This window comes from Ovis canadensis, chromosome 3, assembly GCF_042477335.2.
Source record: "Ovis canadensis isolate MfBH-ARS-UI-01 breed Bighorn chromosome 3, ARS-UI_OviCan_v2, whole genome shotgun sequence".
Lineage (NCBI taxonomy): Eukaryota > Metazoa > Chordata > Mammalia > Artiodactyla > Bovidae > Ovis > Ovis canadensis.
The window spans coordinates 179855383-179882225 of record NC_091247.1 but is presented as its reverse complement, the minus strand read 5'-3'; the positions used below and the strand labels follow the sequence as shown (position 1 = coordinate 179882225).

Sequence of the window (26843 nt, the reverse complement as noted above, 5' to 3'; positions counted from 1 at the left end):
TGGCAGAGTTTTCTGGGCCTCTGGGAGCTCAGATGTAGAGTTTGCAGAAAGCTCCCCCAAACATAATTTACAGTGGGCAGCAACATTATCACATTTCCAGTAATAGCTTATTTTGAAAACTAAATGCATACCAGGCCTATAAGAGCATATGAGCAGCCCTCACAATAGCCATGGGAGCATTGCTATCCAGTGGCTAAACTGTGTCCAACTCCTTGCGACCCCATGGACTATAGCATGCCAGGTTCCTTTGCCCATGGGATTTCCCAGGCAAGGATACTGGAGTGGGTTGCCATTTTCTTCTTCAAAGGATATTTCTGATCAAGGGATCGAACAAATCTCCTGCATTGGCAGGTGGATTCTTTACCACTGAGCCACCAGGGAAGCCCCAGCCATGGGAGCCCAGGTGCTACTGTTATCTTTATTTTACACAGATGAGGACAATGGCACTCAGAGAGACTGGGTAACTTGCCCGAAGTCAGCCAGCCACCCATGGGCAAAAAGACTGCAAAGCGAGGTCTTCCAGCTGTGTAGCCCATGTCCTCACCCTTCAGTCTGGCATGTTGTTTCAAAAGTTGAAATGTTTGTGATTCACCAAAATTACAGTCTGCTTGGTTAATTTGGGGTATCTTCTCTTTCCTGATGACATTTGACAATTTATTTGCAAAAATAAGAGTGACTCCTATTTTAAATTCCATTGAGTTGAAGATTAATTCTTTTTTTTTTTTTCATGTCTTCAATCTGGCTTTCATCCCTGGATCTAAACTACAGGGGTAGATTTTCTTAGGGAAATTATTATCAGGAAGCAATAGTGTTCCATTTGTCTTTTGATAGACAATGATCGATTTGTCTGTTTTATTGTAACACAGTAGACTTTGTCTTAACAGTTTCTTCCTCTCTGAATTTGAAACTCCCTCAGCTCAATGGTTCCCAGCTGCACACTGGAGTAGAATCACCTGGGAGATTTAAAAAAAAAAATGCAAAGATGCTGATTTAACTGGTCTGAGGTGTGACTTGGGATCAGGAATTTTAAAAGCTCCCTAACGTGATTCTAATTTAACAGTAAGAACCCTGAGTTTAAGCTTAACTCCAGAATCATATACTTCACTAGTTTCACTCATGGTATTCATGCCCCTTAACAGTTGTAGAAATCAATGACTGTGGAAGCTCAAAACAGGAACAGAACAGAAACAAAATGGCAGACCTATTTTTTGCCTGGATATGCCTTCTGTGGATTTCCCAGGTGGCTCAGTGGGTAAAGAAACCGCCTACAATGCAGGTGACACAAGTGGCCCAGGCTCAATCCCTGGGTCAGGAAGATCCCCTGGAGGAGGACATGGCAACTCACTCCAGTATTCTTGCCTGGAGAATCCCATGGACAGAGGAGCCTGGAGGGCTTCAGTCCATAGGGTTGCTGGGAGTCAGACACGACTATAGTAACTACATGCATGCATGCATGCCTGTCTGTCTTTAACATACTACGTAAGTCAGGAAAAATACATTTCTCTTTTCTCTAACAAAATGAAACAAAATGATCTCAAACTTCACTCTGTTCTGCATTTATTGTAATTGGATTTACTGCATTTAACTGCATTTAATATAATTACATTTAATGTAATTGGAAGGACAGTATCCTGATCACTTTTGTTCAGCTTAAATGGCGAGGAAGAGAGATTTGTAGATTTGTAGATTTGTCATGTAGATTTGTCATCAAGCCAGGACATAAAGGAGAAGGGTTCTGGGTAGAGGTTGATAAGCCAACAGTGTGGTCCTTAGAAGGCCTGGTAGCTGGTCTAAGCCCTTATCCTCAAAGTGTAGACCATGAGCATCAGCATTTGGGGAATGGTTAGAAGCATATTTGGCTTCCCTGGTGGCTCAGAGGTTAAAGCGTCTGCCTCCAATGCGGGAGACCTGGGTTCGATCCCTGGGTCGGGAAGATCCCCTGGAGAAGGAAATGGTAACCCACTTCAGTCCTCTTGCCTAGAGAATCCCTCGGACAGAGAAGCCTGGTAGGCTACAGTCCATGGGGTCGCAAAGAGTCGGACACGACTGAGCGACTTCACTTTCACTTTCTTTAGAAGCATATAGGGATTCCCTGGTGGCTCAGATGGTAATGAATCTGCCTGCAATGCAGGAGATGCAGGTTTTATTCCTGGGCTGAGAAGATCCCCTGGAGGATGGCATGGCAACCCACTCCAGTATTCTTGCCTGGAGAATCCCCAGGGACAGAGGAGCCTGGTGGGCTATGGTCCATGGGGTTGTAGAGTCAGACAGGACTGAGCAACTTTCCCTTATAACCTTGGGGCCTCTGGTGGACTTAATCCAATCAGACTCTACAGTGTCATAAGATCAGGTGATTCACATGAAATTGAACGTTTGAGAAGCACTATCTCAGCCCCACTCTCTTGCTCAGTGACTGATACACCTACACCTGGCGCCATCATGTCCACCTGTGCACATGGTCCATCAACTGCTTTTCTCTTTCCTAGGCGAGGAAGCTCTAAACGAGTACCTCAAAACCAAGTCTGTGACGCTGGAATACTAGAGCAGTGCCATCCTCGGGAACTCCTCGTAGGCCCGCCACTTGTCAGCTCTCCTGCTGAAGAAGCCCGGCTGCGCCGAGGACAGAGGTGTCAGCCGCCCTCCGAAAAACACGCACACGGACCATGAAGAGGGTGGGGCCACGTGTCTAAGCATCTACACCTGTGCCTGAGTATTTTCTAATACCCCTTTTATACCTTAAAATGATGTTGGGTTTTGACTATGTTATATACCACATGTATTTCTAAAATATTGAGCTGTTTTTTTCCCCCCCACCAAGACTAATCCTAATCCAGGTTGTTCGTTTTGAAAACATCAATGAGGCAGTTATAGTACAGAAAGTTGGGAACCCTTGTATAACAGGTAAGGTTTTAACCTATGAACCAGGCATGTGGGGGTTATTAAAAAGATTTTCTGTAATCTTTGAAATATATTTTTTAATTGGAGGATAAGTGCTGTACAATATAGTTGGTTTCTGCCACAGAACAAGGCAAATCAGCCATAATTATACGTCTATCACCTCCCTGTTGAGCCTCCCTTCCTTTCCCTCATCCCACCCATCTAGGTCATCAGAGGGCACCAAGCTGGGCTTCTGTGCTGTATACCAACTTCTCACCAGCTATCTATTTCACACACTGTAGCGTATACATGTCAATACCACTTTCTCCATTTGCCCCATTCTTTCTTCCCCTATTATTTTGCTCTCAAGAAACAGTATATCCCCCAAGGAAAGTGAAGGAAGTTTTTTTATTTTCTTTTGGAAATAAGATACATCTTTATGCCTTTGATGTTCTATTTTTCAACCCACTGTGATGTGACCAGCTCATAAATAGTTCTTGAGTACCTACTAAGTCCGAGGTGCTATATTATGTCCTGAGGAGTACACAAAGTTTAATGACATGATCTTTGACCCCAGATAGCTGAAATTCTTGTCAACAGCTTTTAAAGTGAATTTTTTTACAGTATGATATAAAGAAAGTAGCTTTTGGAGGCTGATCTTGGTTCATAACATACTATCTTACTATCTATGTGACTTGGGAAAACCGATGCAATTTCTCCAAGCCTTAGTTTCCTTGTATGTAAAATGAGGACAGTAATGCCTCCCTCAGGAACCTTATGATGAGGTGGATTCAATGCAATAATTTTAGTAAAGCACCTTGCACTGGGCTTTGTTCATGGTAAATACTCAATAAAGGGCAGACTGGTTACCTAATATATCAGTATAAAGCCGAGAGGTGCAATCTATAAAATAGGGATAAAGTTCCTATCTCATTAGGTATTGTAAGGATTCAATGGGATTATATACATAATGCACTCAACAGGTGTCTAGATCATTCTGTGTGCTCAAGAAAGAGGAATTATTACAACTCATGAAGCACTTCATAATTGCCTGTTGTCAGACAAAAATAGGTGGGTAAATAGTCCAGGTATGACTAGCAGAAGGTGACAGCCTAACTTGAAGAGTCTCTAGAAGTTTGTCAGAGCAATTAATTTCCATTAATTCTCTTTTTAAAGTAAAATTTCAGTAAACATTCCTATCTCTCTGGCTTTGAAGAAGCCCTTAGGGATTACTTACTACCTTGGAACTCAGCAATTTAACCAAGAAGAGTGTAGGGAATTGTTAATCAATAAACAACAATAACAAAAGTCAGGGGCAGAAAACTTTCAAAAGGAAGAATATTAGGTATGATCCTGGCATGATAAATAGAGCAAATTTTGCCTGTAAGCAAGTTGGCACAGGTAAAATTCTAAATTTGGACCCAACAGGGTCCAAACTGACAGTTCATATTTGAATAAAATGACAAAGTTCTTATTATAAAGGAACCACGTTTTAAATGCAGTGTTTTTACTGATTTCATGTGATTTAAAATATCACTTTGCTGAATATTTTACTGATAGATGAAATGGCAAACAAAAACATGCCCATTTCTTTTAGGCTGACTTTTACCTTCTAATATTAATCTCAATTGCAGTGCTTTTAATCTTTGGGGGGGGTGGGTCATAAACCTCTTTTGAAAATCTGATAAAAGCTATGGATGCCCCTGTCCAAAACTCACACCTTCACACCTAATTCTGCAAATATCTTCAAGAAACTCACAGACCTCCTAAAACCCATGCTTGAGCTCCAGATTAAGAACTCATTTTTCCATAGTGAGTTTTGAAGTTCTTAGTGGCTTGAGTTTTTATATCCGATTGCTGACCAGAATCAAAGGCTACATGGAATTTATAAAATGACAAGTGAATTTGAATGAGAATATAATGATACATAGCCTACTAGGTAATTTAATTAACATACTGAGTAATTTATCACCATTTCTTCACATCACTGATTATTTTGCTAAAGGATAAAGCTGTGATTTGTTCCCCTAACTGGGGAGTTCAGAAGGTGTGGACACTTTTAAACGTTCTATTTTCCTTCCATTTCCTAGTGCTGCCCTTTTGTTCAAACACCCTTCCTGGACTTTCCAGTGCCCAGCTTGGTTTTAAGTCTCTCCTCTATACTTTGTCTGGAACACAGTTCTTACCACGTGGTGCTGGAATGATTGGTCTTCCTAATTAGATATGAGAATCCCTTCCCCACTCCCAGGATTAGCATCTGTCAATAGTAACAGCTATCACTTATGTAGGGGCTGCTGTATGCTAGTCACTATGCTAAGCCAGCTCAAACTTCATATCTGAAAAGATGAATAAATCGAGGTGCTCTTTTTACTGGCTCCACCCCCACCAAGAGGTTATTGCGTTTCCTGACTGGCCTTCCTGATCCCTCCCTGTGTGGTTCAAACCCTAAGTCAGAATGTGTCACTCCTCTGCACAAAACCTCCTTATAGCCCCCATTTCGCTTACAATAAAGTCTACCACTTACCATGCCTGCAAAGTCCTATCAACTTTATTCCTGGCTACCTCTGACCTCATCTCCTATCATCTACCCTCTCATTCTGTTTAGCCACCCTGGCTGCCTTGATGTTCCTCAAACTGATCAAGCACACTCCTAACTCCTAAGTGCAGAGCCTTTGCACTTACTGCTCCTTGTTCCCAACAGTGTGCTGGTAAATATTTAACAAGTGGGCTCTCTGGGGAAAAAAACAAAAACAAAATTCTGACTTGTAGCATTTTCTGATTTCTGTGTATAAATGCTCTCATACTGGCTGCTTTCAAGCTACAAACTTCACTGAACACAGAATTGGGAAGAGATGAGTGTGATTAGAACAACTGTGAGCTAGAGCCAGTATACCACTGCCTCTTTTTGAAACTTGCCCCACACGTGACCTCCCAACAGGCTGCCTCATCTTCTCCAGGTCTCTGCTCGAACATCATCTCAGTGGAGGTCCATTCACTGATCACTCCTCCTAAAACTGCACATAAGATTCCCACATCCACACCTCATTTGTCCTCTCATTTTGTTATTTGCCTTCTCCTGCATTGTTTTTGCAGCACTTATCACCACCTGGTTATTAATCATCGATCTCTTCCCATTAGAACTTAAGCTTTGTGAACAGGGGCTTTTGTTCAATGCTGTATCTCCAGTGTCTAACACATAGGAGGAGTTCAATAAATATTTGTTTTCAAATGATGGAGATTAAGTAACCTGCCCAGATTAAACAGCTATTCGGTGGCAGAGCAGGTACTTAAGCAATGAAGCTGAAAGTCTTTTAACCAAGCTAAGATCCCGTTGTTGCCCATAACCAAATCAGACCCTGGATAATGAATAGTAGGCATGTGTTAAATATTTGTCAAATTCAAAGCTAAACTGAGTGGAACATGAACTGTGAGAGTTTTTGTGGAAACGTCAAGAGACAGGGTGAGGAAACAAATTGGTTTCCCTATACCTGCCTTTTTAAGAAAACAGAAGCTCTCAAGGGAACCTGGTCTAGAAGTAAGTTATCAGAAACGAACATGATTGAAAGGATGAATTATTATGATTATTACTATTATGCAAATAATACCTAAGTGGATTTTTAATGATTAAGTCACACCTTATTTTGTAAAAATATTAAAATGAGAAGGTAAGATTCAACCACTCTCCACAAATAACCAGATGATATCTGAGATTGTTCCAGATTTTTTTCTATGAGTATACTTTTTTTAGAACTAGTATATACTGTACATAACTTTATCTGCTTTTTTCAATTAAAAATATGTAACCATCTTTCTATGTCAATAAACATACCTCTATATATGTTCACTGGCTTTAATTCAACTTGTTCTCTTATTGTTGGACATTTATATTTGCTTTTTGACTGTTTTAAACACTGCAATCAATTTTTTTTTTTTTCCAAAAAATACTTAATTGGCTGCACTGGGTCTTAGTTGATCCCAGTATGCAGGATATTTTGTTTCAGCACATGGACTTTCTAGTTGCAGTATGTGGGCTCAGTAGGGGCAGCACATGGGTTTAGTTGCTCCGAGGCATGTGGAATCTTAGTTCCCTGACCAGGGATTGAACCCCAGTCCCCTGCACTGCAAGGCAGATTCTTAACCCACTGGACCACCAGGGAGTTCCCTACAATCAATCTTATACAGAAATTTGTGAACAAAACTGTATTTGCTTAATTAGAATAAATTCCTAGAGGTATAATCTGATTAAAAGGATATAGCAATCTTACCAACAGCTTCTCCACATTTTTGCCACCACTGTATTTTTGTTATAGCATAACACCTCACACCAAACACTGTTCTAAGCACATGATAGGTATTAAGTCATTCATTTCTTATTAATACTAAAACCTCATAAGGGAGATACTATTATTCCCATTTTACAAATGGAAAAGCTAAGGTAAGTGGCTGGGCTGGGATCGATCCCGCTTCAGAGCCTGTGCTTGTGGCTTTGTGGCTGGCAGACCCATAATGGCAGCGTGTGGCTGACCGAATTGAGAATGTGGCTCCACCACATAAGTTGCACAGGGTCTTAGTTGCAGCACGTGCAATCTAATTCCTGGACCACGGATTGAACCCGGGCGCCCTGCACTGGAAGAACAGTCAGCCATTGGACCACCAGGGAAGTCTCTCCACCACTTAACCTATTGGGAGGCTTTAAAATTTTTGCTTAGTGTCTCCTTGCCACTTTTTCCTTTAAATCTGTGAAGTAGGTATAAGAGTATCTCATAATTGGCTTTTTTTTTTAAATAAAAAAGAAATTAATTGTCACAAAACTAGAAGTCCAGTGATAGTTTTGTCAAGTTATTTGATGCAGTAATTCAATGATGTTTCTTGCTTCTTTGTGCTCTCCTTGGCATGCTGACTGTGGCTCCAGGTATGCCCACTAGGTCGGAGTGGCAAGAGCCATATCCAACGACAAGATATCCATGGTTCCAAAGGAGCCATTTTTTCACGTGCCTCCTTCTTAGGAATAAGAAATCCTTTTCTTTCCAGAAAGTCTACTAACAAGACTTGGCTTGTGCCTCTTTGTGAAGGTTGTCACATACCCGTCCCCCACACCAATCACTGCAAAGATTTTCCATGAACAAATGGTGGAGAAAGTGAAAGTGTTACTCACTCAGTCGTATCCAACTCTTTGTGACCCCATGGACAGTAGCCTGCCAGGTTCCTCTGCCCATGGAATTCTCCAGGCAAGAATACTGGCGTGGGTTGCCATTCCTTTCTCCAGGGGACCTTTCCGACCCAGGGATTGAACCCGGGTCTCCCGCATTGCAGTCTTTACTGTCTGAGCCACCAGGGAAGCCCATATGGTGGGGAGTCACCCACAAAGATGCCAACATTAAACTCTGGGGAAAAGTCTACTCATCAGTTGGACAAAAGATAGTAGTAAACCTGTCTTTCTTCAGGACTGGTGACCGACCACTGGTGTTTAAGATGTATTACTTTATTGGGATCAAGAGGAAAAAAATTTTTTTTCATGAATATTTACTGTACATTCCGAGTGAAAGGCACCATGCCAGGCACTGAGGAAAATACAAATGAAGACTCAATCTCTTCTTGTCTTTTCTGCCACGGCAGTAGACTCAGGCACAGGAATACAAGCTACTTGGCAAGGCAGTTTTTTTTTTTTTTTATAAATACCACATTTGATGCACAAAGTATTATGAGGATAGAGGAGATTCATTAAGAATATTTTTGCTTCCAAGACCATTAAACCTAATTACCCAGTTTATGACTGTCAAAGAGCCATAAAAAGATGACACACAGGTTAAAGAGAACATTTCAGCAGCCTTAGCAGGAACAAGACTGTTCAAACGGCAGCTGTCACCTTACACCTAAGAATCAGGCAGAAAATGCACAGGGTCAGACCAACCAAAGCATGACAGTGACTCAGTTTCCAAGAGACTGTAGAGCAAGCTGCTTACAAACAAAACAGCTTTTTCATTAAGGTATAACATACATAAAGTACACAGATGTTAAATGTGTAACTCGATAAATTTTTCTATGTGTGAGAGTGGTGGTAACTCATAAGACACTCAGAATAGTGTCAGGCACACAAAAAGGTTAAGTACTAGTTAAGCACTAGCTGTTGTTTCATCTGCCACTTCAACAAGTGAAAAAAATACAACCTTAGTTTTATTTGCATTTCTTTGAGAAATGGGACTGAACTTTTGGGACTGCATTTTTTCCCTGTGAATTATCTGCTCACATCTCACTACTGAGATTATTAGTCTTTTTTTTTAATTAATTTGTAAGAGCCCATTTTATACTAATAACACTCATTCTTTGCCTTTTATTGCAAATATTTTCTCCAATTTGTTCCTTGGCTTTAGTACATGGTATGAGCCTAGATTCTAACTTTGTTTAAAAACAGCCATCCCTGACACTGTGTATTAAATAAGGGATCCAACTTACACTTACTTATTAGAAGGAAAAGTTATGACCAACCTAGATAGCATATTGAAAAGCAGAGACATTACTTTGCCAACAAAGGTCCGTCTAGTCAAGGCTGCTGTTTTTCCTGTGGTCATGTATGGATGTGAGAGTTGGACTGTGAAGAGAGCTGAGCGCTGAAGAATTGATGCTTTTGAACTGTGGTGTTGGAGAAGACTCTTGAGAGTCCCCTGGACTGCAAGGAGATCCAACCAGTCCATTCTAAAGGAGATCAGTCCTGGGTGTTCATTGGAAGGAGTGATGCTGAGGCTGAAACTCCAGTACTTTGGCCACCTCATGCAAAGAGTTGACTCATTGGAAAAGACTCTGATGCTGGGAGAGATTGGGGGCAGGAGGAGAAGGGGACGACCGAGGATGAGATGGCTGGATGGCATCACTGACTCGATGGACATGGGTTTGGGTGAACTCCAGGAGTTGGTGATGGACAGGGAGGCTGGGCATGTTGCAATTCATGGGGTCGCAAGGAGTTGGACATGACTGAGCAACTGAATTGAATTGAACTGAAAAGGACAACCCTATCACATATTAGATTTTTGTTTTTCCTCCAATGTCATAAGAATGTCCAGAGAACTTAATTTAGGTGACTTCTTTAACTGTATAGAATACTTAGTTGTATTATATGAGATAGCCATGTAAGGGGAGAAATATTAAAATTCTACATACTAGTATGTAATTCTACACTGACTAGTCTCTTTCACTGACCAGTCTACTTCTACTTAGGTGTGCATTTCTGGTGAACTTACACCTTCATATCCCCATGGATACCATGGCTTAAAACGCCCTGTACATCCCCATATACCTGTTGATTCATTTAGGTACATCATTCAGTGCCTACTGTGTACCACGCACCATGCTAAGGAGTGAACCAGACAAATGCAATTCTTCCCACAATGTGGCATAAATATTAGCTGGTAGAAGACATTATTTAATTTATTTAAATACATGATTACACCAATAATTCATCACAGCTGTGTTTGGTGCCACAAGGTACAACATAGTATCTTTTCTAGCTGAGAAATCTGGTTTCCAGATCTGTTTACTCTGCACACTTTTAAGGCACAACCAGGTTCCAATTTCCAATGGGAAATACCAGAAAGAACCTTGAGAATAATCTTCAGAGTAGTCACAAGGATAAGGTTGAGGAGTAAGAAAAAAAAAAGTTTAAAAAAAAACCACCCTAAAACATTAGGGAACACAGTTCCAGCAGCTCAATGCACTTGGAGACATTCCTTTAAATTCTCTAGTTTACATCCTGAGCAAAGCCAGTTCCATGGCAAATAAGAACCCAAACAAGTTTAATAAGGTCAAGAATAAGGCAGAAAGGAGACTCCAAAGTAGGATCATTTTGTCTTTTGAAAGGGAAAACCAATTACTATCTTTTTATGTACTGTGCCCTATTTTTCTTGGGGTGTCCCTATTCTCTACAATGAACAGATTTCAACACTGGGCAACTGTGAGGAATAATTTCAATAGTTGAAACAAACAAAAACATTGCTTTATGAGAAAAAGAAAAAACAAAACCAAAAGAGTAAATTCCACATACAATTCAGAGAACTGAACTTAGATGACTTCCTTAACTGTATAGTCGTATTATATGAGACAGCCATGGCAAGGGAGAAATATAAAAATTCTACATATTAGTATGTAATTAGAGGCTGCAGAGTCATCGACAGTGATTCAACCACAAAACACCAGTTTTCCAGCTCAAACTGGAAAGGATTTTTTCTTTTTTTTTTTTTTAATGAAAGTAGATATGTCTGAGGGTGGCCAAATGTAAGTAATTATTTTCTTTGTAAAAAACTTCTTTAAAAGATTTCTCCCTCATTGACCCCCATTTTGATGGTAATAAATAAGTCTGACTTTATAACTTAAAAAATAAAAACCAACCTAGGTTGTTTTATCCAAGTGGACGATTTAAAGTAAAAACAAACAGGTGATATATATTTTTATCTTAAAATAAGTTTGAGATTTCTGAAGTCTATGCTATGAAGAAGGATGCCAACAAACTCACTCATTACCATACATAAAATTAAGCTTTCTAACACAATCTCTTTAGCATGAAATCAAATACAGTGCTCTTAGAGGATCCCCAAATGCTATCTCTTCCAGCTCTTTAAAAGCCAGCTTCTGTTTCTTCAAGAAACAAAGTATATTCAATATTGCAAAAAAGCACCATAGGTATCTGAAATGCGAAACAACTAGTGACTCCCACTCTATTCCACAGAATTAGCAGGCATCTATCACCTGTTCCTCAGATCACTTACTTCCCTGTTTTTCTTTGTTTTCACTAGCAGGACTGTCCAGAACCTCTATCTTGCCTTTTCCGTCTTCTGAATGAGGAAGCTTAATATTATCTATGGTGACTTCAGCTTCGGAAGAGGTGCTGTCATCTTCATCCTCAGACTCTGAACTTTCCTCTGAACTGTCTTGTGAATTCTCTTCCGAACTGTCCTCTTCTTTCGAATGAGACTGATTCATCTCAAACAAGGCCACGTCCTAAAGGAAAAAAAACACACCATGTGGGAGATTTATTTTGGGGCAGTTCCCTAAAAAGTTATAAAAACAACTTTGGGAATGACCAACACTTAGCACAAATACTGAAGCACAGAAGACAGGAAATGTTTTTAATACAATACTATTATTCTTTCAGTTGCCAGAGTCCGGCCTAAGGATTTACTTTTATTATAAGTCTAAAAAGTTCCTCACAACTGAATTCTATACAGCTGACTCTATTTAACAAAACTCACTCAACAAATATTAACAAATACCAACATTAACCGGGCACCACATTAGAATCTCAACAACAACAAAATCCTTGCCTTGGTGGAACTTATGTTTTTGAGCAGGAGTTGGCAAACCATGGCCTGCAGGGCAAACCCAGCCCCCTGCCTGTTTTCATGCAGCTTATGAACTAAGAATGCTTTTACATTTTGAGTGGTAGGAAAAAAGCAAAACAAAAGAACAGTATTTCATGAAATGCAAAAATTGTATGAAATTCAAATTTTGGATTCCATAAAAAGTTTATAAAACATGCCTACTCATTATGTATCATCTACAGCCGTCTTTGGGGCTTCACAGGTGGCGCTGGTGGTAAAGAACCTGCCTGCCAATGCAGGTGACATAAGAGATGTGGGTTCAGTCCCTCAGTCGGGAAGATCCAATGGAGGAGGGCATGGCAACCCACTTTAGTATTCTTGCCTGGAGAATCCCATGGACAGAGGAGCCTGGCAGGCTATAGTCCATAGGGTCGCAAAGAGTTGGACACAACTGAAGCGACTTAGCGAGCACACACACATACACACACAGCTGTCTTCACATGGAAATGGCAGAAATAAACAGTCATAACAGAGACAGCGTGGTCCACAAAGCCTAACGTTATTTACTGCCTGGCCCCCTACATATAACGGCTGCTGACCTCTGTTCTAGTTAAGAAACAAGTTTTCTGGTGGTCCAGTGGGTCCACGCTCCCAATGCAGGGGGCCCGAATTTGATCCCTGGTTGGGGAACTAAATCTCATGTGCTACAACTGAAAGCCTAAGGGCTGGTGGAGCCGAATAAATAAATGTATCTTTTTAAAAAGGCAATAAACAGTTACTCAGAAAGCACAGTGGAGGGGAGTGAAAAGTTTAAAAAGAAAAAAGAAGACAGAAAACCATTGAGGTGACGAGTGATGAAAGATGGAATTTTTGGATGGGATTTTACAAAGAGGGAAGAGGCCCAGAGCAAGGAGACGGAGGCTGGAGTCCAACCAGTGAGGGTCCTTGGTGGGAGAGGTCAGTGGAGAGCTGGAGGCAGGATCACACTGGCCCATGAAGGACTCTGAATTAGAAATGAGACAGGAAGCCCCCTGGTTCCCAAACTGGGGGCCACATGCAATGTGTCAAGAACAAGCTCTGGGGGAAAAAAAGTGGAAGCAGAAAGTCTGGCTGGGAACTTCCTGGGATAATCCAGAGGAGAGACTGTCATCACCTAGAGTGACGGTCGTGGTGCCGAGCAGGAGTGGCTTGATTTGGGATGTACTCTAGATGCAGAGCTGCCATAACTGCTGATGGATCAGGTATATGATTATTAAAAACGGTGTCAGCTCTGTCCGGACATGAGTGTTACAAAGGGGATTTCAGTGCAGAAATAAGAGGAGCCCAAAGTGAGAGACAATTTTCACATCTGAGTTATATAATCAGTTTTTCTGTTATACACACTGTTTATTTTTACATTCTCAATGAATCAAGACTCTGATTACTTCTTTCTGGCCTTGAATGGGAAATTTTAAAAAAACTCAGGGCACTTAGTATATAAATGCTTCTAGATAACACATGTGTTATTGGAGTTGAAAAAGCCTTTCTATGAGTCTGAATAACTAAATTCCTAGACTTCACCCAGGGAAGCTTGCTGACTTATGAGGTTATTAGGATTAAATAACTTGGTCATTTAATCATCAAATGACTGAGTTACCTGTGCAGTACTGGAAACATGAGCTGACTTTGCAAAAAGGAAAATAACACTTGGAATCAAAATTTAAAAGTTCTCCTTCTTTTTCAGGTGACGAAACATATTGTTTATTTTATACTATGAAATGAAAACAAGGCATAATTACCATTTGAATAACTTGTCCAAGAGTCTCATCAGTATTTTCAATATTGAAATGACCAGGTGGTGCAGCTGCCATTTCTTTTCTTAGATTTTCATTTGCCTGAGCCATCTGTGGGAGAAAGGTCCGTACTTGGTCCAATACTAAGGAGCAAAAATATCATTTATCAATATTTATGTTAGTCTTTGGCCAAACTTTTAAAATCCAGAATTTCTAAAAAACACTTCTCAATTTGACAGGAATAATAACAACAGTTCAATAAAAAGCATTCAAATTCCTTCTATTTTAAAAGAGAATTTCCATTCTCTTCTGAATTCTTAAAACAGTGGGCTTCCCTGGTGGCTCAGACAGTAAAGAATCTGCCTGCAATGCAGGAGACTCAGGTTCAATCCCTGGGTCAGGAAGATCTCCTGGAGAAGGGAATGGTTACCCACGACAGTATTCTTGTCTGGGGAATTCCTCTGTCCGTAGAACAGTATGACTGTACAATTCATCAATTATTTCTCAATGTTTTCTGGTTTTCATATATGCTCAGAACTGAAAATTCCTAGAAGAATGGCATTCAACAGACAGTAACTGAATAAGTAGGCAGTAGGACTTAACAGTTTAATGCATGAGACTCCAAGGCTTTGGGGTCAGACTGATGAGGCTCTTCAGAGAACTCCGGTTCCACGTCTTACTATCTGAGTTACCTGGGGCAGGTTAATGAAGCTGCTGCTGCTGCTGCTAAGCCGCTTCAGTCGTGTCCGACTCTGTGCAACCCCATAGACGGCAGCCCACCAAGGCTCCCCCGTCCCTGGGATTCTCCAGGCAAGAACACTAAACTGGGTTGCCATTTCCTTCTCCAATGCATGAAAGTGAAAAGTGAAAGTGAAGTCGCTCAGTCGTGTCCGACTCTTATCGACCCACGGACTACAGCCTACCAGGCTCTGTCCGTGGGATTTTCCAGGCAAGAGTACTGGAGTGGGGTGCCACTGCCTTCTCCGGGTTAATGAAGCAATGGATGTTGGTGAAGCCCCACATCTGTTTCCCTTTCTTCTGATAATGATGACTTTTCTGAAACTCTGTCACTCTTAGTCACTCTTGTCCCTACCCAGTTCATGCCTATGTATTCCACAACCTTGGCCACTGTGATTTGGTCTCATGACACTGTGATCTGGCAAGCCAATTAGGGATCACCCTGGGACTCTGTTGTGGACTGTTGAGAAAGATGTCCATTCTTTCAGAGTCAATGACAAGGTGAGCTGCTGAATGTAAACCCAGAGCTGCTGATAAACCAGCCCACCTACCACCCATCATCAGGGAAGAGCTGGTTCTAGATAAAGTCAACACCTAGGAAAGTAGAACTAAGAGATATAGAGTGGCAGATCCCAGATGACGCTGAGCACCTGGATGCAGAGGTACCTGAAATCACTGGGGGTACTTTTCCCCCCAAAATGAGCCAACATCACTTGGCTAAAGGCAATTGGAGCTGGGTTTCATTCATGTGCAACCAGAGGAATCTAATACATTTAATTTAACCAATCAAAACCTCAGTTTATTCATCTGTAAAACAAGGGTAGTAACTATCAGGTACTGTGCTAAGCACAGGGGAGACAAAAAACAGGGATATGTCATTTATTGAGTTAGCTCTCAAGAGAGGCCCAGCATATAACCATGCACGTCATGAGCTCTCAGAACTTAAGTCACTGACAGCCATGCAACAGTGGACTGAAATGTTCAGAGCATGGAGGAAGAAAATGGAGGTGAGGATCAAGAAACGGCCTTGAATTGTGAATTCCAGGTGGTATACCCAACTTGGAAAAGAATTTGGCAATCTTTTCTCTATTGAAAAATACACTCTGGGGACTTCCCTTGGGGTCCAGTGGTTGAGACACCATGCTTTCAATGCAGGGGGGTGACAGTTCCACCCCTGGTTGGGGAACTAAGATCCCACATGATGGGTGGCATGGCAAAAATACTAAAAAATAAAAATTCTTAAAATTCCACTGAGAGATATGTACCCTCCAAAAATATAAACCTATGTCCACACAAAAACTTATATTTGAATAGGGAGCCACCATGCAATCATTTCAGCTGTTGTACATTTAGTGCATATTATGGTTAACTTCCCCTCGACTACTCACGATTTTGTAGTTTACAGACATGATAACCTCATGTATCATTTACACCACTTTTACTAATTCTTGTCTTTTTTTTAAACATTAAGAGGGAATTACACAGATGCTAAGTATTACATGATGCTATCTGAACAAAGTCTGACTCACCTATATTTAGAGTATGCGGTACAGCAACAGCGCAGAGTAATTAATAAAAAGAACTGGCCCTGTTATGAGTAACATTTACCATTTAACTTACTGTGTCCAATTTAATCAAATCTGGTGGTGTTTTCCCACATCTGTGTGTGAAATTTGGGAGTCAGTAACCTCTGGAAAAATTTCCCATGGAGTTTAACAATAATTGATTTTGAATTCCAAAAATTCATCCCGCAAGTTTTTCTGGGCAAGGTTACCCTCTTAAGTGTGACCCCAAGGACTGTAGCCTGCCAGGCTCTTCTGTCCATGAGATTCCCAACCAAGGAATCAAACCAGTCTCCTGCATGGTTTAAGCCCCGCCCTCTTACAGCAGGGGAATAATGCAAGAAATTTTATCCCTGTGCACTGAATTCATGATGTAATTTCCAAGTAAGACTTGCTAGAATGGACTCTGACAACAAAAGCAGACACTGTCCCAACAAATAAGTGATTAATTAGGCAGAATTTCACATCAGAGAGGGTTCTTGAGAGAGAGAAAGAGAAGAGAGGGAAGGGTACTTACAGGGACTCCTCTCTATCCGAACTGTTTGAAGAGTAGAATTCTTCCTGGAATTAGGCTTGGAGTCGATGAGCAACCTGTCCCATATACCTGAAAACACACACACACACTTCCTTTATTAAGGCACAAAGAAACAGGAGCCCAAGAGCAGACTTTCTGAGACCACCCTCCATCCTCAAGCCTTGACTGTTCCTTCCTCACTTTCTAACACATTAAAAAAAAAAAAAAAAAAAAAAGAGCACTCCAAGTTTCATTACAACATTTTAGTTCTTTCTGCAGATCTCCCCCCTTTAAACCTGTCTCTTACATCTCTGCCTCACCAATGTCAGGTAATAAATGCCCACTAAACTGCACCTTTCTGGGCCAGAAATCTACCAGCAACAAATGTAGGTCGGCAATGACAGAATGCAGGAAGCAGTACAGAGTACATAAGGGTTAAGTAAAGCCAGAAATGGTTTACCAGTTGCATTATACTGGGCAAATCACCTACACTTTTTGAGTATTAATTTCTTCATTTATAAAACATCTCTGCCTGGTAAGTTCCCTTTCAGTCAAGATGTCTGATGTAGACAAAACAGCCCTTTAAAGAGAACCCCTTTAGCCTTTTCACAGCTCCTCAAATCAACCCAACTCTCCAGCCCATCAGAGCACAGAGAACAGGACTTAACTTTCAAAACCCAAGGCTTTATGCACCCTGGTTCCCACACCTGGAAAATCTCTTCACTCTGGTATAAAAATCCTGTTCACCCTCAAAGCAGCAGCTCAACACTCCTAGCGTACTATCAATAGCTTATACCTAATAACTGGATTAGTGAAAAGAGCATGGACTCTGGGGCCACACTGATTGGATTCAAATCCCAGTTTTGCCACTTTCCACCCACATGATCTCCAACAAGTTACTTATCTGTGTGATACACCAGGTCTCAGGTTCCTCTTCTATACAACTGCCCTAACAGAACCAACTCCACACAGGGAGGTTGTGAGGATTAAATTTAGCGAATTAATTCCTGGGGCAGAGTAGGCACTAAGAAGCTTCAGCTATTATTATACTGTCTTCGAATGCTCTCCATTCTCACAGAATCTTTTTTCAAGTTAACATTTAATGAGGATATGCCCACAACATTACACTCATTCCTCTTCTCAGAAAACAAACAAACAAACAAACATTATAGGTAATACTACTTCCATTTTCCAAATGTAAAAACTGAAGCACTGGGGATGTAAACAACTCTCCTACTATGGTGCTGAAGATTCTTGAGAGTCCCTTGGACTGCAAGGAGATCAAACCAGTCAATCCTAAAGGAACTCAACACTGAAATATTCATTGGAAGGACTGACGTTGAAGTTGAAGCTCCAATATTTTGGCCACCTGATGTGAAGAGCCCGACTCTGATGCTGGGAAAAACTGAGGGCAGGAGGAGAAGAGGGCGACAGAGGATGAGATGGTTGGATAGCATCATCCACTCAACGGACATGAGTTTCAGGAAACTCTGGGAGATAGCGAAGGACAGGGAAGCCTGGAGTGCTGCAGTCCATGGGGTCGCAAAGCGTCGGACATTGGCCACAAAAAGGTTCCACAGCTGGTTGGCTCTTCCTTGAGCCAGCCATCTGTTCTAACAGCGTCTCCCACTCGAATGAACTTTATTATCCAACACCGGCCCCCTCCAAAAAGAGTTCGACAGCTAATTACTCGTGGGGTTGGGATTCGAACCCTAGTTTGTTTGGTTTTTTTAGCTATTATGATGTCTAAAAACCTACGAGGGTTTCCTGGACGCGTCTCCCTCTACCAGAGCAGCTCACTAAGGGAGCGCACTATGGGAGGCTCTGTGAACATCTGCAGAGAGAGGGTGCTCAATCCATAATAGTCACCTGCTCCCCTTAAGCCAACTGCTGGAACCCAGACCTGACTCTAAGGTCGTCCCCTTGGGAGGGGGAGGGGGGCGAGGGGAGGTCGTGCTGCGGCGCTCAGCACTGGGCACTCAGCACTGTGCCTAAAACATGAAAACACAAACCACCCTCGGGCTCGAGGCCGGATGCCCACACCTAGGCCGGCCAGTCCCCCAACCCCGCAGCCGGGGGCATGTCCGGGTCCCTCGGCGGTGCAGGGGCTACGCAGGTAGCCCCTGACCCGCGGCTCCAGCAGCGCCGCCCCCAGCTGCACGTGCGCGCCCCACGCCGCTGCCGCCCACCCGTCCGTCACCTCCGCGGCCGCCGCTCCCTGCCATCAGCAACTCCTTGGAGACCGAGACCCCGGAGCCATCCCGGGAGGACGACGAACAGCTTGGGCAGGACTGGGATTCGCCGCGGACCTCCATGCTGCTCGCTGGCCTTCACAGCGGCCTCTTCAAGCCCGGATGCAGGAAAAAGGCTGGGGTAGGAGGCGGGGCCAGGACTGCGATTGGAGGAAACTCGTAGGAGCGGGGCGAGGGGCAGGGCGAGGGAGGCCCGCGGCGAGGGCGGCACCTAGCGGAGTGAGGAGGCCATTCCTATCCGGAGAAAGGGTAGGTGGAGACTCTAGAGATCTGTGATTGGATCAAAGAGTTAGCAAGGCTGGATTTAAAAGTGAAGAGCGCACCATGGGGGCTGCCCTCCCCTTCAAACCTCTGTGACGTAGAACACACTTTGACTGTCCAGTGGTTAAGACTTGGACTTTCAGTTCAGGGGGTATAGGTTGGATTCCCGGTCTGGGAGCTAAGATCCCACATGTCTCCCAGCCACAAAAACAAAAATATAAAACAGAAGCAATATTAAAAATAATTTCAATAAATACTTTATAAATGATCCACATCAAAGAGAAATCTTAAATTAAAAAAAAACCCCATATACTCCAGGCAAGAGTACTGGAGTGGGGTGCCATAAAGACTCCAATTTCTCCACATCCTCGTCAATGTTTATTTGCTTTTTCTTTCTTTCTTTTTTTTTAAATAGTGGCTGTCCATCCTAGTTGGATTCTTCCCTCGTGGCTCAGATGGTAAAGCATCTGCCTGCAATGCGAGAGCCCTGGGTTCAATCCCTGGGTTGGGAAGATCCCCTGGAGAAGGAAGTGGCAACCCATTCCAGTGTTCTTGCCTGGAAAATCCCTTGGACAGAGGAGCTAGTAGGCTACACTCCATGGGGTCTCAAAGAGTCGGAAACGACTAAGCGACTTCACTTTCTTTCTTTCTTTCTAGTTGGTGTGAGGTGATAACTCACTGTAGTTTAGATTTGCATTTCTCTTGATGCTTTTGAACTGTGGTGTTGGAGAAGACTCTTGAGAGTCCCTTGGACTGCAAGGAGATCCAGCCAGTCCATTCTGAAGGAGATCAGCCCTGGGATTTCTTTGGAAGGATTGATGCTAAAGCTGAAGCTCCAGTACTTTGGCCACCTCATGCGAAGAGTTGACTCATTGGAAAAGTCTCTGATGCTGGGAGGGATTGGGGGCAGGAGGAGAAGGGGACGACCGAGGATGAGATGGCTGAATGGCATCACTGACTCGATGGATTTGAGTCTGGGTAAACTCCAGGAGTTGGTGATGGACAGGGAAGCCTGGCGTGCTGCAATTCATGGGGTCGCAAAGAGTCAGACATGACTGAGCGACTGAACTGAACTGAACAATTAGTGATATTGAGCATGTTTTCACCTATTCATTGGCCATTTGTGTATCTACTTTGCAGAGATGTGTATTCACATCCACTGCCTGTTTTAGGTTGCTTTGTTGGTGTTGAATTGTAGGAGTTATTTATCTTTTCTTATCAGATATATGATAATATTTTAGAGACATAGACCATTATGAACATACAAGAACTCAGGAAATATTGCTCCCAAACTCTCCTTGAGGAATTTCCTAGAAAATATGATTCAGAAAATAATTGGAGAAATGCAACTTAAGTTTTGGTAGTATTTTACAGTAGAATTGGGGGAAAACAGTGAGAATAAGGTTGAAAGAATAGTCTTTAATTTTTATAGGTTTTGATAGCATGGATATAAGACAAAAAAGGGGGAGAAAGCAGAGACTATATTAGTTAGTTCAGTTGCTCAGTCGTGCCGGACTCTTTGAGACCCCATGAATCGCAGCACGCCAGGCCTCCCTGTCCATCACCAACTCCCGGAGACTATATAGTAAGAGGAAATCTGACTTTTTAAAAACTTGGAATAAAAGGATAATATTTTAAGTTAGATGTTTGGGGTAATGGAGAGAAGAGAAAGAGGAGGTTACTTGTAAGTTACAATGTTGTTCGTGGTAAGAAGACAATATCAAAATAAAAGGAGACTGAATGATATTGAATACAGTTATTAGAACAAAATAAAAATATTCATAAATATAAAAATTAATAAGATAGAAAAGAATTCAGGCTCTTTCCCCTAAATGGAAACAAAAAGATACTTTATAATGCTAAATATAAATATAATGCTAAATACTAGAATCTGCAAAGAGGAAGCTATCATTAATATCCACATGCCTAATAAAACAGCAACAAGTATTATAAAACAGAAAGTAAAAAGGAATGCAAAGAAAATTAAGCAAAAACTCTACTAATTGGAAATTTTAACACTGTTTCAGAACAGACTATATCTAATTGGACAAAAAATTATGTGGTTACAGAAGACCTAAACAAAATTATAAATAAAGTAGAGGTAAAGAATCCACCTTACCAATGCAGGAGACGCAGGTTTGATCCCTGAGTCAGGAAGATACCCTGAAGTAGGAAATGCCAAGCTGCTCCAATTTTCTGGCCTGGAAAATTCCACATACAGATGAGCTTTGTAGGCTATGGTCCATGGGGTTGCAAAGAGTTAGATTCAATTGAGCACACACACACAGATCTAATAAATGTAAACACTGAATCCTGATAACAGAGATTAAACCTTCTATCTAAGTCAGATGAAAAATTCACAAAACTGCCACATTATAGTCCACAAAATTTCAATACATTCCAAAAATATAAATGATATAAGTGGCCTTCTGTGATCACAATTCTATATAACTAGCAAATAATGACATTTTAAAAAATCTCTTCCACCTAAAAATGTAAAAACACACTGCTAATCAATCCTTGCATTAAAAGGAAATAATGAAATGAACCTTTGCCCTTAAAAAGCTATTTTGAAAAAGTCAAGAAAACGACGAACCACTAGCTTAATGTGAGTCAAAATACAGGGGTGAAGGAAGGTTTGAAGGTATAAATATATGAAATAAAAGGTAATGAAACAATAACCATAAAATCAGAGGAAATATGTAAAAACGTATAAACACTACTTTGCACAACTCTATGCAAAGAAAATTGAAAGGCTAAATGAAACCATTTGAAATGGTTAATGTTCCAGAAATATATAATTTACAAAATTTCCCCAGAATTCGATAGCAAGTCTAAATAGAGCAGTTTTTATAGACGTTACAGAGAGGGTTGTCAGAGCTCTCACATAAAAACACCATGCCCAGTTGGTTTTACAAGGGGATTTCTATCAAACTTTCAAAGATCAGATAAACCTAATGCTACTTAAACTATTTCAGAGCATGGGAAATAAAAGTAAAATTCCCAAGTTCTAAGAAATGAATATAGCATTCATACCCAAACTTCAGAAAGATTGTACAAAAAAGAAAATCATCGAACTGGCTTAATTGGTTTCCCTAGAAGCCAGCCTAGAGATGAGGTTCAAGTGCAAGTAGCTTTGGAGCCAGAAGAGGGAAGAGAAACAGAGGAGGAAGGGAACCAGTACTGTGCTATGTGCTCAGTTGTGTCCAACTCTCTGTGGCCCCATGGACTGTCCATGCTCCTCTGTCCATGGAATTTCCCAGGTAAGAATGAACTGCAGGGTAAGGGTATCTTCCCAACCCAGGGAATCAAATCTGCTTCTCTGAAGTCTCTTGTATTGGCAGGCGGATTCTTTGACCACTAGCGCCACCTGAGAATCCACAATAGCAAATTGTGGCTAAGGGCAACTGGAACTTAATTCTGCTGGGGAATTCTCAGTTATCCTGAGTGAGCCTAGGTATTTGTCTACTAGCTCATGTCAGTTATTGGTTGAGGGCTGCTCCTACACGGTACAAGTTGCCCAGCATTTCCAGCCTGGTCTTTGCTTTCTAGTTAAAGTGGGCTCCAGTGGCAAGAGAAAATCTTCAGGCAGAAAGTTACAAATGCTGTTCATTGAAAATTGGTGGTCCAGTGGTTAAGAAGCCTCCTGCCAAAGCAGGGCACACAGATTCGATCCCTGGTCTGAGGTATATTCCACATACCTCAGGACAATTAAGCCCGAGGGCTACAACTACTGAAGCCCACATGCGGCAACTGCTGAGCCCATGGGCTCGAGCCCACGCTCTGCAACAAGAGATGCCACTGCAATGAGAAACCCACGCTTGGCAACTGGAGAGTAGCCCCTGCTCATGGCAACAATGAGAAAGCCCATGCCAGCAATGAAGACCTAGCGCAGCTAAAAATTAAATTAATTAATTAAAACAATTTTTTGAAAAAAGAAAATTGAGCAGAAGTGTATATAAATAGTAAGTGCCAATGGGCTATGCATGAGGCACTGACAACCTTTATGACAAGATCAATCTTAATTATGAATATTGATGCAAGAGATTTGTTGTTGTTCAGTCGCTCAGTCGTGTCCAGCTCTTTGAGACCTCATGGAGTAGCACACCAGGCTTCTGTGTCCTTCACCATCTCCCAGAGCTTGCTCAAACTCATGTCCATTTAGTTGGTGATGCCATCCAACTATCTCATCCTCTGTCATCCTCTGCTCCTGTCCTCAATCTTTCCCAGCATCCAGGGTCTTTTCTAATGAGTCAGCTCTTAGCATCAGGTGGCCAAAGTATTGGAGCTTCAGCATCAGTCCTTCCAATGAATATTCAGGACTGTTTTCCTTTAGGATGGACTGGTTGGATCTCCTTTCAGTCCATGGGACTCTCAAGAGTCGTCTCCAACACCACAATTCAAAAGCATCAATTCTTCAGTGCTCAGCCTTCTTTATGGTCCAACTGTCACATCCATGCATGACTACTGGAAAAACCATAAGCTTTGACTAGACAGAACTTTCTTGGCAAAGTAATGTCTCTGCTTTTTAATACACTGTCTAGGTTTGTCATAGCTTTTCTTCCAATGAGCAAGCATCTTTTTATTTCACGGCTGCTGTCACCATCTACAGTGATTTTGGAGCCCCCCAAAATAAGTCTTTCACTGTTTCCATTGTTTCCATATCTATTTGCCATGAAGTGATGGGACTGGATGCCATGACCTTCATTTTTTGAATTTGAGTTTAAGCCAGCTTTTCCACTCTCCTCTTTCACTTCATCTAGAGGCTCTTTAGTTCTTCTTCACTTTCTGCCATGAGGGTAGTGTCATCTGCATATTTGAGGTTATTGATATTTTTTCCAGCAATCTTGATGCCAGCTTGTGCCTCATCCAGCTTGGCATTTCACATGATGTACTCTGCATATATGTTAAATAAGCAAGGTGACAATTTACAGCCTTTCCCAGCTTGGAACCAGTCCGTTGTTCCATGTTCAGTTCTAACTGTTGCTTCTTGACCTGCACACAGGTTTCTCAGGAGGCAGATAGGGTGGTCTGGTATTCCCATCTCTTTAAGATGCAACAAATTAATACTAGCAAGAGAATCCAAGAGTACATTGAAAACTAGATGCCATACAAGAGGTGCTTATTCTAAGAAGAATTAGTATAGTCTTTAGTATATTAATAGTAGTATTGTCATTAACGTATTGGTTTAACAGTTACACAGAAAAATCATATAATCGTCTCTACAGATGAGCATTCAATAAGATGAAAATTGATACCCATTATGCATAATAAAATCGTATATACTTCTGCCCCCCAAATCAGCATTTTACTTAATGGGTAAATGCAAGGCTTTCTTCCTAAAGCATCTAGAGGAAATGCAAGGATGTTCACAGTCTTCAGTATTACCTAAGCATTGAATTGGCAATATTAGCCAAAACATTTACACAAGAGGAAATAGAAACATAAGACCTGGAAAGTGAGGTAAGACTATTTCTATATACAAATGTTACAGTAGTATATCTGAGAACAGGGGTGGGGAAAGAATCAGAAAAACTGCTACAAATGAGAATCTTGTAAAATAGTAGGAAATAAATGTAGAGAAACGCCACCCAGTTTGAAAATATAGTGGAAGGGAAACCCCATTTTTAAGAGGATTAAGATAAACTAAAACACCTAGGCATAAGCTTAATAATAAATCTTCAAAAAGTAGTTAAAGAAAACCATAAAATATTCTTGAAAGATAAAAAATAGATTTGAATAAAAGGAAGGATGTAACAGATATATCCATTGCCTTGGATAGAAAGACTCAATATCAAAAACACTGTCAGTCTCCTAAAGTACACCATGAAATTCCCATAATCCTAATAAAGATGCCATCAGGTAATCTTTCCCCTTTGAATGATGAAAACGTTCATACAAAATGACGGTAGCAGCCAGGAGACTGAAAAAGAGGAGATACAACGAGAGGGGGGTGTTTCCTCTATTAGATATTAAAACGTAAGTCTGCCTAATAATTAAAAACAGTACTGATGCACAAACTAAACAGAGGACAAAAAATAAAATTCAGAAGTAGATCCCCACGCTTTGGGAATTTTAGTGTAGATAAAGGGAGTCTCTCAAATCAGTAAGGAAGAGATGAACTTTTAAATAAGTTGTACTAGGGGATTGCCTTGGTGGTCCAATGGTTAAGATTCCATGCTTTAAATGCAGGGGTCCTGGGTTTGATCCCTGGTTGGGGAATTAAGATCCCACAGGTAATGTGGTATGGCCAAAAACAAAACAAACACGGTATTGGAACAAAAGAATAGCCATTTGAGGAAAAAAGAAAAAAGGTAAATTTGGGTCCATTCCACACACTATGCATCCAGACAAATTCCAAATGTATTGGAGAGTCAAACTTGAAAAACGAAACTTTAAAAGTAATAAAAGAGAGCTAGGAAGAGAGAGGGAAGAAGGTAGTGGCACCCCACTCCAGTACTCTTGCCTGGAAAATCCCATGGATGGAGGAGCTTGGTAGGCTGCCGTCCATGGGGTCGCTGAGGGTCGGACATGACTGAGCGACTTCACTTTCACTTTTCACTTTCATGCATTGGAGAAGGAAATGGTACCCCACTCCAGTGTTCTTGCCTGGAGAATGCCAGGGACGGGGGAGCCTGGTGGGCTGCCGTCTATGGGGTCTCACAGAGTCGGACTCGACTGATGTGACTTAGCAGAAGCAGCAAGAAGAGAGAGGGCAATAGAATGTTTTCTTTATAACTGAAATGGATGGGGAAAACTTCCTTAACTATCATTCAAAATCTAGAATCAATAAGAGAAAAGATTCATGAATTTGACTATATAAAAATTCAAAAATAATTTTTACAGAAGAAAAATCAGCATAAGTGATGTAAGAAGACAAATGATGCATCTGAAAACAAGACTTCCAACTTATCTCACTGGAGTTAATACCCGTAACATTAAAAGCTTCTAAAAACTGAGAAGAAAAAGACCAATAACTCCACAGAAAAACAGGTTAGAAAAGTGAACCAACAATTCACAGAAACAGAAATACAAAAGTTGCTCAAACACACTCGTATTTAAAAAAAGCTGAAACACACTCATATTAAAAAACACACACACATAAAAGAAAATGACATTGGGGAGCTATTTCTCATCTACCAGAATGGAAAGAATGAAAAATTAAAACATACCCATTGGCAAAGTAGTGGGGAAGCAGGCAGTGCCTTACATTAAAGTTGGGAATGAAAAATAATAGAGTTGTTATGGAAAGGAATTGTCATTGTCCAGTAAGTTACATATATGCATTTACCTTTATACTCAGAAATTCCTATCAACATTCTGGGAAAAAAATTCAAGATAACATAGGCACTGTGGCACTATTTGTAATGGTAAAAATTAAAATAACCTAATGTCTATCAATGGGGGTCTATTTGAATAAACACAAAATGGAATACTATGCATGGTAAAAAGATGAGGTAAATATATATATCCTGCTATGGAGGATCTTCTGGATATATTTATAAGCAAATAAAGCAAATTTGTTTAATAAAATGAGGAAAACACCTATATATGTTTAT

The 26843-nt window shown here is 41.1% G+C and overlaps 2 protein-coding genes across 2 annotated transcripts in view; one reads left to right on the top strand and one right to left on the bottom strand.

Annotated features, from left to right (window-relative positions):
- Positions 1-6715, top strand: part of ALDH1L2 (aldehyde dehydrogenase 1 family member L2) — a 63325-nt gene extending 56610 nt beyond the window's left edge. The window contains exon 23 of the mRNA XM_069581068.1: positions 2487-6715. Coding sequence (XP_069437169.1) covers positions 2487-2542 — 56 coding nt within the window. The 3' untranslated portion in view covers positions 2543-6715. The remainder of the gene's footprint in view (positions 1-2486) is intronic.
- Positions 6716-11088: 4373 nt separating this feature from the next.
- NOPCHAP1 (NOP protein chaperone 1) lies at positions 11089-19202 on the bottom strand. Its single transcript, XM_069581069.1, has 4 exons — positions 18972-19202; positions 16775-16861; positions 13964-14100; positions 11089-11865 (listed from the first exon to the last, which is right to left on the bottom strand). The coding sequence occupies exons 1-4, from the start codon at positions 19084-19086 to the stop codon at positions 11626-11628; spliced, it is 579 nt and encodes a 192-aa protein (XP_069437170.1). The 5' UTR covers positions 19087-19202; the 3' UTR covers positions 11089-11625.
- Between the last annotated feature and the right edge of the window lie 7641 nt (positions 19203-26843).

Coding starts and splice junctions, on each gene's coding strand:
- NOPCHAP1 (XM_069581069.1), bottom strand. CDS start 19,086: ATGGAGGTCCGCGGCGAATCCCAGTCCTGCCCAAGCTGTTCGTCGTCC. Junction 14,101..16,774: donor TCGGATAGAGAGGAGTCCCT/GTAAGTACCCTT, acceptor TTTGCTCCTTAG/TATTGGACCAAGTACGGACC. Junction 11,866..13,963: donor TTGGACAAGTTATTCAAATG/GTAATTATGCCT, acceptor TTTTTCCTTTAG/GACGTGGCCTTGTTTGAGAT.